We start from the raw sequence: 14,188 nt of genomic DNA on the forward strand, positions 1-14,188 counted from the left end.
TTGACAAACTACAACCATATAAAATGTTGTTGCAGAGGGGAAAGAGGGCTTTGTGTATCTTATACTGATGGTTAAATTCCCTGCCAAGAGCAATAGTCTTTTTCTTTCCTTACCCACTAACCAGAATTTGTCATAGTGCCTCACTTAAGGGGTTTGGAAAGTGCACTGGAAGGTGTATGCACATAAGAACTAACACTGCTGGCCTACCTTTCTGCTTTTCTCTGCAAACTAGGCACATTAGCTCTGCTTTAATATCCACCACACTCTGTTTGACTTTGCCTTTATGTGTTTTGTCTCTCACTAGCAAGGACTATAATTGAAGAATAGAATCCCTTTGCACCAGGTGTTCACTCTGAGTCCAAATAGCAATGGTTAGAAGGGTGGGGTTGGTGGGTGAAAGAGGGATAGGTATTTCGAGGAATCCCATTCTGCTATGCTTCTTTACTCATCCTTGGCAATTACTCTTATTTTGGCTTCTGTCACTCTGGCTTCTCTTCCTATCACTTTGGTCCCCATGTGGAGACAATGTTCAAGTTCTTCTCATAAGCTCTTAAGTACTAGAAAAACTAGAGGAAATGGATAATTTCCAGAGCGTGGAAGGTATCTGATGAGGCTCTGCTCCCTTCACCTAATTCCATCAGTTTCCCTTAGTCCAGCCATGTATACTTAATTCCATATTTAGTATTTGACAATTTAGTATGATATTTTTTTTGAAATTTATTTTACATTAAAGATTATTTCAAATTGGAAACCCTAAATCCATTACCATAATTGCATCAAGGCCAAGTTCACACTTTGGGCCTTTTCATTTCTGTAAACAGAAGATTAAATGCTATTATTGTAATAACATTCAGCTTTAAGTGTTTTTCTTCTTAAGTCGTTAACTTGCATCAGACCAGATAAAAAAAGCGTTGGTGGTTTTCCCTAAGGTAATATAGGCTTAAGAGATATTGAAACCAGGGCAGATAAGTGTTTTCTGCGACAAACCAACCGGGGGCAAGGCATAAAAGGAGCAATGACTTATTCATTACTCCACATAGACCGCCTCTCCTTTTCAGGCTGCTGAAAGGCCAGGCTCAAAGGGCAGGCAGGCTGTCTGCAGGCAGCGCCACTGCGGCTACCTGGAACCCCAGCAAGTCACCTGAGTCCTGCTAGTGCCTGGACTGCGGAGCTGCAGCAGCCTGTCGGCAGTTCGCCCGGGGTACTAAGGAACACCCCTGTTCCCTGGGGGAGTACGCCCTCAGCAGCCTGACCACCGAGTAGGTGTCAAGGAATCAGTAGTCCGCAGCGACCATCAGCGCCCAGGTACCCTGTGCCGCAACACCTGCCTGGCCAGCCCGCGCCTGGGGCGGGGCTTCCCGCGTCCCCTTTAAGAGGCCGCATCACCCGCCCCTGACGTCAGGGTGTCTCTCCGCACGAGCCCGCGTCCCGCTCCGCTCCGCGCCCCCGCGCCCACAGCCCCGGCGGCTGCACGACGAGCGGCGGCCTGGCGACGGTGCCGCCCCGTTGGGTCCACCGGTCCCGCTCCATCGCCGTCTCGTTTCCGCACCCGCAGCTGCCCCGCCGGCGCGACCTCTTGCACCATGTCGGTGGCCGGGCTTAAGAAGCAATTCCACAAAGCCACTCAGGTAAGGCGCGTGACAGGTGCGTCGAGGAGCGGTCCCTGACTGAGCCGCGAGGGGCGCTTGGGAGCTTGGGGACCCCAGCCCAGCGCTGAGTCCGCGTTGGCCGCGCCCCGAATCTCCCGCCTCTCTCGCGGCGGCTGCGGGACGGTTGATGCGGAAATCCGACCCCCCAACCCATTGACCCCGCCTCGGTGCGGCGCTGCAGGCGCCCGCGGGTCCCTGGCGTCCCGCCTAGTCTTCCTGCTCGCCGCCCCCGCACCGCCACTGGCCCGTGCTGCAGGGAGGGGACCGCAGCTGCACCGGAGCGGCGCTCAGGTGCCCCGGCGCCGCGGCAGGCGGGGATTATGTAAAGTCGCTCCTTCCCCAGTGACCTTGCGGTGTCGGTGCGCCCCACTGTCCTGCGACGTGCTGGCACGAGTGGTTGTCCGCACCAGGAGTGGCTACGGAGGTGCCCGCGGGATGCGCTCTTCTGAATACCTCCCCCGCCCGAGTCCTCAGGCTCCAGGGGAATGGAGGATGGGGGCTTTCTTCAGTGAAGCATTCATTAACTTTTCCGTGGAGAACTCCCTCATAAAACTTCTTTGAGGCCTTGACTTGACCAACACTGTACGTGTCTTGTAACAGTTCCCATGAATTTTGCTGTCATGGCATAACCTAATTGCTGAAACTTAAAATCAAATATTTTGAAGTATTTTTAGTGAGCCGTTTACATCACAGGTGTGTCCATTTTCCCTTAATAAGTTTCCATCAGAGTTTAACTTATTTAATTCAAACTCTAGTAATTTAAATCATATTGGGCCCAGGTGAAGAATCTCACAGAAGGAAAAATAAGTGAATACTTACATGATGTGACCTATTTTTTTTTTTTTAAATAATGTATAGGATTACCCTTTAAAAAAAATTTCTTCTGAAACAGAGTCAAGTTTAAGGAATCTTTAAGGACTTTTTTTGATTTACCTGTAAATTTTTTCCATGCTTTAAAGGCATTTTCATAGTAAATTAATAGTAAATTTCTCAGAAGTAGTGACGTTTTTCCCAGGCTGCCATAATAGCAGTGTATGTAGGAACTACCTACAGAAAAGGCGAGGATTGTGTTTTGTAGAGTATTTGTCAAGTTAGGATGACAGATGCAACATGAAATTCATCTGGGGTGTGTGTGTGTGTTTACATGCAAGGTGTCATCTCTATTATCACTGCCTTTATAAATATAATTGCCTTTATAAAATTAGCTTTGCCAGTTTTAGGAAGTCAGGAAAATTCCTATTTTTGCTTTTCTAAGGAAGCTTTCTGTGACCTCTCTGCCAGAAATGTTTGTAAGCTTAAGTGCATTGATGATTTAGATAGGAAGGCATCTAAGCTTTATATTTTAACTTCCTTCAGATTTACAGGACCAGCATATGTGCTGCTCCTGTTATCCTTTCAGCAAGACTTCTTTGATGTTACTAACGTTTTTTGAATTTCAGGTACTTATCACCTCTCTCAGTCAGACCTTTTTTTTTTTTTTTTTTTTTTTTTTTTTTTTTTTTTGCTAAAAGGCAATTAGATTGTTTTGGAAGTGTAACTGATGTGATACAGCAATCTGTATATGGGGTAAAAATGGGAGTTCATAACCCACTTGAATCAAACTGTGAAATATGATATATTAAGAACTGTGTAATGTTTTGAACTACCAACAATAAAAAAAAAATAAAGGCAATTAGAAACCCTGGCTTTGGAGTGGATAAGGCTAAGATTTGGTATCCCAACTCTGTTGCCTCTGACCTTGAATGAGTTAACTTCTGAATCTGTCCTTCCTAAAATGAAGATAATAGTCATTGCTCAGGGTTGATATGAGTATAAATGAATTTGTAGAACATACACACACACAGTCACACACACACAGACAGAAAGTGCCTAATAAACAATAGCTGTTAACCTTGAGGATAATTTCTTTAGTATAAAATACTGTCCCTTATACCAGTAATGAGACATGAGGAAATTATTGAAGCTATAAGTTTTAGCTTTATTACCTTACAAAATAATGACATAAGTCCTCATTTCAGCCAAATCGTGAGGTCGTGTGTCACGCTAAAATTTGGGATAAAAAAGTTGGATTACAATATGTATGAACTTTTACGTGGTTGGAGGAGGTCTGCTTGTGGTAAGATTAGCATTTTATCATACTGAATCCAAATGAGGAACTACTGCATCATTTTCTTTTGCTGAAAAGTCTTTTATTTCAAAATTGAAGCAACATAGTCTTTTGTTCATAGCTTAATGTAGAACTGTAGAAAACTTAAGGCAGAGATTACTCTTCTCATACATGTATGTGTATTTTGGAGGGTATGTAAAGGGAGTGTTAATGTTTGTATGTGACAAAGATATTAGGGAAACAGTCGTGTCTTATTTTTGTAAGACATTTTTCCCATATAGGTTCATGAACCTGATCTTATCTACCAAGGAAGCTTTAGACCTAGAATTATTTTCTTTTGAGAACTGGCATGCTGAATTATGTAACCTGTGTGTATAAACAGAAGGCAAACATTTTTAATTTTTACAGAACTGAGATTTTTGCTTATGCTAATGAGGGTAGTATTTGTATTAATAAAGCAGTGTACTTTTAGTGTTTGAAATATTAATTTGGAATTTTTTTTACTAAAATGTGTCATAACTATGGTCTTGTATTAGAAGTGATTATTTCTGTCTTGTTGTCAATAGTCATTTTAATACCTTTGCCATTTGGAGATGAAAAAATGCTTTTGCAATAAACTATTTCTGCATGAGGATATACTAAAATAGCAAAAAATCACCATCTTTTAATATGTCTTATTAAGTTCTCATAAATATATAATTAATTAAACTAACTTTTAAAGCTATATAATAGAGCAAATCAGCATCTGTTAGTCTGTTCATTCATTTTGAGATTTTGTTTTATCAAGAGTAATGTCAGGTTTTTTCTGTGTGTTTTAAACCTGTAGCAGTTTAGGGGGAAAATAACCTCAGTTAACTTGCTGCTTTTACAAAACCTGTACTTTTTTTCCCTTATTTTTTAACTTCATTATACCATGTATTTTATGTGTATGTATCTGTGCATGTATCTTACTTTATAGTAACATAGGAAATTCTGTTATAGGGTAAAAAAGTATTTGTTCATTGTATTAGTTTGCTAGAGTACCACACACTGAGTGGCTTAAATAATAGAAATGTACCACCTCATCCTTCTTGACTGAGGAATGCTAGATGTCTGAGATCAAGGTGTGGGTAAGGCCACACTCCCTATGAAAGCACTAGGCAGGATCTGCTGCAGGCCTATTTTATAACTTCTAGAGCTATATTTAAGTCAGTCTTTGGCCTTCTCTATATTGTAGATACATCACCTTGATCTTGCCTTCATGTACATATGGCATTCTCTCTATGTCTATGTCTTACTTTACATATTTTATAAGAACAATCATATTGGATTGGGGGCCCACTGTCCTCCATGTAACTCATCTTAACTTCAGTAATTATATCCACAGTGTCCTTACTTCTAAATAAGGTCACTTTCTGAGGTGCTGGGTTAAGACTTTAACATATACATGTTTTGAGAGACAAAATTCAATTCATTACATTTTTTGCACTAATGGGTTAATTGCAGAATCTACATGTTGCATTTGACTCAACATTTAGAAGGACGAGTCAGTCTATAAATATTGCATAACTTTACTATGTTGAATGCAGTATATTTTTAAAAATTAGTTTGGTAGGAATATTGCTATGGTTTGCATTTGTCCCCATCCCAAATTTTTGTTTTGAACCTTTATTGCTAATGAGGTAGTATTAAGAGGTGGGGGCTTTAGGAGGTGATTCATTACTGAGGGCTCTGCCCTCATGAGTGGAACTAGTTGAAGGGAGTGCCCCATCACATTTTGCCATGTGAGGGTATAGCAACAGGGTGCCATCTTTGAAACAGGGTGAGTCTTCACTAGACATGAAGTCAGTGGTACCTCGATCTTGGACTTTTCAGACTCCAAAACTGTGGGAAATAAATTTCTATTATCTTTAAATTATCCATCCTAAGGTATTTAGTTATAGTAGTCTGAACTAAGGCAGAAATATACCTATTGTCGTAGTACATTTTCTGTTGTTATAACAGAATACCTGAGACTAGGATGTTAATGAAGAGGTTTATTTTGGCTCATGATTCTGGAGGCTAGGAAATCCAAGATTGGGTGGTCACTTATGCTGAAGGCCATTCAGCTTAGAATGGCATGTGTGTGGTATGTGTAAGAGGCATAGTACAGAAGTTGTCTTGCTTTTTAACAGTTCACAGTCTCGAAACTATCCTGTCTCTGGAGAGTGACAACTCCTGTGAGGAATATATTAATCCAAGTGGTTTTGGGGCTCCAAAACCACTAGGCTCTACTTCCAACACTGCTGTCTTGTAGAAATAAGCTTTCAACAAGTGAACTTTGAGGGGACGCCCTGAAACCATAGCACCTATTGTAGGCTGTATCTCTTGACTTTTTAAAATGATAAAACTCATTTGGATAGGTTGTATATTATGATACAGTTTGTTATGCATTTATTATCACACTCAGATTCTACACCTGGGAAACTTTAATTACATTTATGTTCCTTGCCTTTGTGTTTTAACTAATTTCTTCATGCTTCCATTACTTTTAAAATGCTGTATTTTTCTAGATTCTCTGCTCAGGAGAATATTATATAAATCTATTCATGCATTTGTTGGTTATTAAAGAATTTATTGAAATATATAATTAATTGTGATTGAATCAAGTTCTCAATTCCTTAACTGTTTGTTCTAAGCACTAAAATCTCCTGTGCCTTTAAAATCTTCAAGTGTGGCTTCTTGCTGGACAGATCTTAAGCCTGTTTCCTTTGCCAGGTCTGACAGTAGGCTTCAGGGCCCTATATATTTTCTGAAATTATATGCCACATTTTACCTATGCATTTTTCTGAGGGAGAGGGTCTGTAGTGTATCACCAGGTTCTTAAAGGAATTTCTAATCACTGCTGTCCCTTATCAAGTAAAAATGTAGTGCAAGCAATTGATCATGTAGTCTAGAGGGAATAGAGTGCTTCTTACAACAACTGTCACTCCAGCCATTCTGTTACTAAGCTCGAGAATGTCTCATCAAAATGCAGCCTTCCCTGAACTATATTTAGGGGCAATCAAATATTTAAAAACCTCTCCAGAGGTGTAAGGATTGAATGAGAATGCTTGTGAGAGTATCATGTGTGTACAACAAGAATAGATTGAACCATGTTAAAAAAAAAGTTGTTAATATGCTAGCTCACTAATACACTTGGTAGTGGACTTGGGGTGTGTGAAAGTAAGTGAGTGACAGAAAATAATTTCCCTCGAAACTGAGATTCTTCTTGACTGAAGGTTTGGTTGTTGATACAGTTATATTTTTGCAAACTCCCCCCCTGCTGCTCCAGTGATTCTTTAAAGTTTTAAATTGTTTTGATGAATTTTGGTTTTAATCTAGTTGGAACATTTTAATACATCTTCCAATTTAGTTAGAGGTGTCATTGAAAATGGCAAGATGTGGTTGGGGGAAAATGGTGACGGTTTTGAAGACAAATGTCATGGAGGGAGGGAGGGACTTAATATTCAGGGAAAGGGACCTGAATCTTACAGAGCACATTCTATTCTTTTAAACCTCTTGTATGGCATAGAGTCCCATATAGAGAATCCTAGAGGTAGCCTGAGAAAGTAGACTGAGATGGATAATGAAAATTGGGCAAGGAAGTGGTGTTAAAGGACTGATTAAAGGGAATGCAAGTAGGCAAGATACTGGGTGGGTAAGAAATCAGTGAATTTCCTCGAGCTTCCCCTTTTTAAGTTTTTTCTTCTATTTTTTTTTTAATTCTTTGCATCCTTGTTCTTTGCTCTTTTATAAGGTGGTCAGTCAGGTATGTCCACTGGAGGGTATATAGGACAGGCTCAGGAAAACAAAGGTGGTTATACTCTCAGGTCCTAGAAAGACAGAATCACTGTATCCTGGAAAGGGGGAGGCACATGGTGAGCAGCAGGGGAGCAAGTCATCTAAGCAATGGGGAGCTAAGAGTGAAGGAAGACTCCTGGGCAAGTGTCTTTAATGGGGATCATGGTGGCATAGACAAGAAAAGGCAGGAGGGAATTTCTTTTTTTTTCCACAAAGCATTGACTTAAAGGCCACTGATCTGCATCCCCCAGCCCCCCTGCTTTTTTTGTTGTTGTTGTTCTGGAGACAGGGCTCTGCTAAATTGCTGAGGCTGGCTTTGAACTCGGGATCCTCCTAAGTCACTGGGATTACAGGTGTGTGTCTCTATGCTCAGCACAGGAGGGAATTTCTTTGGTATGTTTGTTATCAGGTCCGGGAGGGTGGGACGGAAACTAGTGGAAGGGGTCAACTTGATCACATTTTTGCACCTGGTCACCTGGATAGGTGCTTACAGCTTATTATATGTTTGGGGATGTTGAGGTAGCAGAAGAAAAAAATAAAAGTTTTAAAAGTCCATAGCACAGACCTTGTCAATGTTTTGTTTGTTTGTTTAGTTTTTCTATGTTTCCCTAATGATTTTGAGACCTAAATACCTCAGGGGATTTATGTGGTCTTTATGATAAAGCCTAAGAAAAGAGCTATATCGCTGTTTAAAAATGTCATAGTGGTGAGACCCAGTCAAATCATCTTGCAGACTATCAATAAATTCTTAGTTAGGATACTAAATCATTAGATGATGTCCAGTGGTTCAGGAAAACAACATTTTACATTTAGTATACCTTCTAAATTCCAAACATGATGCACTTTTTCTGCCCTGTCTCAGATTGCATGTGGCCTACATGAGTGTGGAGACACAGCTTGTGATACTTCAGGAGAACCCATAGCTTTTAGCAGGTTTGCTTAATGTTCTGAGGCCTCTGAAAGATTTTGAGGCAATATGTTCAGACCTCTTTTGAATTGTGATATATGAAAGAAATAGAGATATCTTTTTTTTTTTTATAATTTATATTGAACTTTCCCTTGCTGGCAACTTTCCCATAGATCCTAGCTGGAGCAGTTTTAGGTGGCTAAGAAGTATCTCAGTATCAGGTATAATGCTTATTAGTGCATGTAGCAAATAGTCTGTTTATACTTTAAAGTGAAATGTACAAGAAATGTCCACAGTGAACATCACAGTGAAAGACAAGAATGGGAGTCATAGGCAGTTATGTCCCTTAGAGTGCTGCTGCCCTGCTCCATACGCATTGTGAAGTTCCCAACCCCTAAAGCAGATGAAGTTCCTTGATTTGATCTTCACTCTGCAATCCGGGTAGAACTTTTGTTCTTATATTTGGCCAAATCTAATGAAAGTGACAGATTGTGGGTTCTTTTGGATCTACATTACATTTGCATTCAACTTTTTATTTATTTAAGAATTGGCTTACAGTTACAGGCTTCTGACTACTCACAGTTTAAGGCTGACGTGGGCAATACCATTCTCTCAAAAAGGCTTATGAACTGTTTTCTTCTTGTCAGTACTATTAACCAATTATCACAGTGGAAATTGTTTTTTTTGGATCTAGTTTTCAACCAATAGACTTGGTTGTGTTAATGTAAACTTTGTACAACTTAGTTGTAGTTATTGAAACTTCTTGGTTTAAACAAAAAGTCTTAATGGAACTTTGTTGCTCAAAGAAAGCCCCTTTCATTCTTAATTATTATTATTTGTGTCCAGGATATAAGATGAATCTGGATTGGTTCTGCTGCCTTTAACACTTAGTTTTCAGAGTTGCTGAATGGAAAGAATATGCTGGGAAAGCATGGGAGATTTTCATGGATCAGGTCTGGAAGCATGTATAGGCAGAATGCTTAGACCCTCAATGACTCTCGTTTTTTTTTTACAGGCCCTGCCTTTTGAGTGTGGGTGAAACCTTCATTATGAAAAGATGTCATTCCTGAGATTGTTATTTTACAAGGAAAAAGAGAGATTATATAGTTGTATGAGTTCTTTAAAAGCAGGGGATTTTCTCTGGCTGATAGCAGAGGAGGAAGTAAGAGAGGGTGAAAGAATGACTGGTCATGCTGTGGTTTCCTTAAAGAAGGAGGGGACTGTAGGAGCAGAGAGCTGCTCTTGGATAAAGGGAAGTAGCTTTCAAAAGACTGGATTCTGCCAACAACCTGAATGGAAAAGGATGCTTCCCCAGTGCCTCCAGACAGCAGCCCACTCCAGCCAACACCATGATTTTGGTGCTATGAAAACCTTGACATAGAGCCTTATTGAGCTGGCCCAAACTTCTGATTTGTAGAACTGTGAGCTAATAAATGAGTATTGTTTTAAGCAGATAATTGTGTGATAATTTGTTATGCAGCAGCAAAAAACAGTCACTTCTGTTTATGTTTCATTGGTTGGGACTTGTAACATGGCCACTGTCTTGTCTTTCATAAGTACAAAGGAATAAGGTGGAAGAAGTTCAGCAGTGTGCTCTGAACATAGAAGTGGGTTTTGGTGTACACGTGTACATACAAATGCAACATGAACATGTACACATATGAACCTTAAGTCCATTTTGCTGGATCAACCTTTTGTATAAGGTTCAGTGTTCCATTTATATTTTTAAATACATTTTATATACCTTATAGGTTTTTTTTTTTTAATATGTAGATGCTTGTGTTTGGTGAAACACAAGTATATTTTGTGTTCCCTGATCAGTTTAAAAAAATTTTTTTTGTAATTGTAAATGGACGGAAAGCCTTTATTTTATTTGTTTATTTTTATGTGGTGCTGAGGATGGAACCCAGTGCCTCATGCATGCTAGGCAAGCGCTGTGCTGCTGAGCTACAGCCTCAGCCCCCCTGATCAGTTTTAAACAGTGGCACTACTGAGTTCTTTTTGAGAAGCCCCTTAGCTTGGTGGACTGGCAGACAATGACAACCTCATTACCTTGGAATGGTGATACTGAGGAAATGCAAAGAGGTTTTTTGAATTATTAGTCTTCAACAGTACACAAGGAATTTTTACCAGGGAGGGTAGAGTGGTTGTTCACTGTACCTCTGGTTTTGTGCTTGAGGAAGGCTGATGCCAACAAAGACCCATGAAATGCCCTTGTTCCAGTCTTCCAGAAGGCTGCGTGGCAGTTTGAAGTTGGTCATGACATTGTTGTTGAGGATTACAAATCTGTGCAGCACACATGAACAGTGCAAGTTGTGTAATCAGAAAGGGTGACTGCAGTATTGAGCTCTGTAGCCTGTGGGTGTTATTGCCATGCTCTTTGACATGATTTGCGGCCCAATAGCTCTGAACAGTTTTCTGGGTGCAAATGGTGGAGATAATTCTGAAAGAATGAGTTCTGGCACCTTCAGATGTTACTGTTGAACAACTCAGCCAGGAAGAGAATAGTCAAGCATGGTCTGTGTAATAAATAACCTTAAGGTGAAGTATCCTGTAGGAATTGATTACAGAGTGGGTACAGCTTTCACCCTTGTCATTCTCTGCATATACTACTCACTGAGGTGACCTTGGTATGCCACTTCTCTTGAGTACATGCCCTGTGCATTGGCTCCATGGCCATATTTATACCACTTTTAACTGCTTAAGTGGCTGCATCTGGGCAAGAGAGTCCTACAAGGTCAAGCCCTTTGCTGTGGCCATCCCCCATCCTTGTACACCAGCTGAAGGAAGTTTTTTTGGTAGATGTTCATCATCAATACTGTCATCAAGATTTTACTCATGAAAGTTAATATCCTTTTATCCAGAGATCCAGTTCTCTTCCCTACACTCAGCCCCACACTGGGTTGTCTCCAGGTTCACTTTTTAATTAAGTTTAACAGGCATAAAATGATTTTCCATTAAGCTCTTTTCCATTCATGTCATCCAATATGCTCTATCTTTAGACCCTTTGAAGGTCACAAATCTAAAATATTTTATATGGTCATTCTATTCACATTAAACCTAGTCCAAATTTTCCATAGAGATATGGTGCTTATTGTCCATTTCATCTCCAAAATTCTTTTTTAAAGAAATTTGTAATTGTAAATAGACAGAATGCCTTTATTTTATTTATTTTTATGTGGTGCTAAGGATTAAACTCAGTGCCTCACGCATGTGAGGCAATTGCTCTGCCACTGAGCTACAGCACCAGTCCCAAAATTCTTGATATAAACACAGATAAGTTCTTTTTCCTACCTTCATCAGAACCTAGGAAAGCTTCTCATTGTTTATAAAACTTGAATTGTTCAAGTATTTAAGATGCATTCAATTCCTTTCACTGGCTATTTCAGCTACTTTCGGGAGTCTCAATGTATACAGATTTAAATAATGCCGACTAATTTTTACCATAAACTACCTTACATGAAAGGGCAGTCAGTTTTCTGTAGGCTCTTTCCATATGGTGGAGTAATTGGACTGTTTCCTAAATCTGTCACTCAGTTCTGTCTTCATGACTTTTCGGGCTCTTGTATTCATTTTTATATTACTAACTGTATAACTCAGGGTTCTTTAGCAAAACAGAAACCAGTAGGATATAGGTATGAAAAAAGGATTTATTTTGCTTATTCTCTGCAAGCTGGAGAACCAGGAAATCTGGTGGTGTAATTCAGTTTGAATCCAGAGACCTAAGATTCAGGGAAGCAGAGGGTATAACTTTCAGTCCATGGCTGAAGACCTGAGAACTTGAGGGCTGCTGGCATTTAAGTCTTGGAATCCATAGGTCCAAGAATCCAGAGTTCTGATGTCTACAAGCAGGCAAAGATGCAAGTCCCAGCTCAAGAGGAGCTGCTTGCCCTTCCTCTGCTTTTTTGTTCTGTCCATACCCTCAGTGGATTGGATGATCTTTGATTAGCCTAATGATTCAAATGCTAAAACTCTTTGGACACCCCCAGAAAGTTGTAATGTTTTACCAGCTGAGTGACTCTTAATTCAGTTAATTTGACATATAAAATCAACTGTTTTAATTTAAAATCATTTTCATAAGTGGAAAAACCATAATCATTTATATAAAAAAAAGTTAAAGTTCTAGCTGATCTTGCTTAAAATCTGTGAATTTAAGGTTTATTCTGCCTTGGTTAAATTATCAAGTAGACTTTCAAGAAGAAATAAAAGGCAGAAGATAGATTAAGTGAATGCTATCCTTTTTGAGGGATCTAGTATTATTGAGGACTGTGATATTGTAAAATATATATTTTGCCCTTATTCTAGTTTCCTGGCAAAATAAACTCCCAAGACTCTTGAAATCTCTGCTTAATAGGAATGTCTCTTGTCTGTAAATGTCACATGACTGGGGACCCTAGGTATCAGGATGAGACTGGTCCAAGGCATGATTAGAGGGTTGAGACTTTCAATGCTACCCCAGACTTCCAAGTAGGAGAAAGGAACTGAAAGGTAAGCTGATCACCAGTGGACAGTGATTTAATCAATGATGTTTGAAATCTTAGGACTTGAGAGGCCTTCCTGACAGTTAGACATGTGGACATTACTGGAAGGCATGTTGAGAGAGGGCCCGGAGGCTTCCTGTGCTCCTTCTGCCATTCCAGCAGCACTGAGTTATCTGTTCTGTGCTTCCTGTTCAGAAGGGAGGTAGGGGTGTACTTTAAGAGAAACTCTTGGAGTAATGTAGAGAATAGAGCCAGGCCATCCATCATCAGGCCATGTAGAACATCATCAGCCAGAGCCCAGAGTTGAAAGCCCACAGGTGAGAAGCCCTATACATCTCTTCCATGTGCTTGCTTATCTGCATCCATTTTACTATTCTTTATAACAAGCGAATAAATGTAAGTAAAATAGTTCCCCAAGTTAGTTAGTTAGTCCTAAGGAAATCTATCAAGTTAATTGAACCCAAGGAAAAAGTAGTGGGAATTCTCATTTATTGCTGATTGGCCAGAAGCATAGCCATAATCTGAGTTTGTGATTGGCATCTGAAGAGGGGGCAGTTTAGTGGGACTGTGCTCTCAACCTCTGGGATCTGATGCTACTTCCATGTAGATGGTGTCAGAATTGAATCAAATTAGAGGGTGCTGAGCTGGTGCCTGTGGTAGAATAAACTGCAGAACTGATTCTTAGTGGTGAGAAACCCCTGTGAATTTTGGTGACCAGAGGACACAAATGTGTCCAAACTGTGTTGTTAAAAACATGCCCCTCCCACTGTTTGACTGTATAAATTGGTCAGCCATTTTCTGACCATCAAGAGTCTTCTGCTCATAATGGGATTTGATTATTTTTTGTAAAAGGGAAGGTTCCTTGTTTAGAGCAGCACTGAGTTATCTGTTCTGTGCCTCCTGTTCAGAAGGGAGGTAGGGGTGTACTTTAAGAGAAACTCTTGGAGTATTGTAGAGAATAGAGCCAGGCCATCCATCATCAGGCCATGTAGAATATCATTAGCCAGAGCCCAGAGTTGGAAGCCCACTGGTGAGATCGCCTCCTGGGCCTCTTGTTCTGACCACATGTGGGGCTCTAGTCACTTGATTTCAACCCTTCTCTCCTGTAGTTCCTTAGTTCCATAACTGAGGTAATATGGTCTGGGGCATGATTTAGGTTCAGATGTTTTATACTTTGGATGCTATTCCTCTCTGATTTATTATCTACGTGCAATTGTAATGATCTTGGGTTTTTTTTTTTTAT

The 14,188-nt window shown here is 40.1% G+C and overlaps 1 protein-coding gene across 1 annotated transcript in view; it reads left to right on the forward strand.

Annotated features, from left to right (window-relative positions):
* The first annotated feature begins 1,471 nt into the window (after positions 1 to 1,471).
* The window catches only part of Sh3gl2 (SH3 domain containing GRB2 like 2, endophilin A1), a 215,753-nt gene continuing 203,036 nt past the window's right edge, over positions 1,472 to 14,188 (forward strand). Inside the window, exon 1 of the mRNA XM_026397572.2 lies at positions 1,472 to 1,628. Coding sequence (XP_026253357.1) covers positions 1,584 to 1,628 — 45 coding nt within the window. The 5' untranslated portion in view covers positions 1,472 to 1,583. The remainder of the gene's footprint in view (positions 1,629 to 14,188) is intronic.

This window comes from Urocitellus parryii, chromosome 4, assembly GCF_045843805.1.
Source record: "Urocitellus parryii isolate mUroPar1 chromosome 4, mUroPar1.hap1, whole genome shotgun sequence".
NCBI lineage: Eukaryota > Metazoa > Chordata > Mammalia > Rodentia > Sciuridae > Urocitellus > Urocitellus parryii.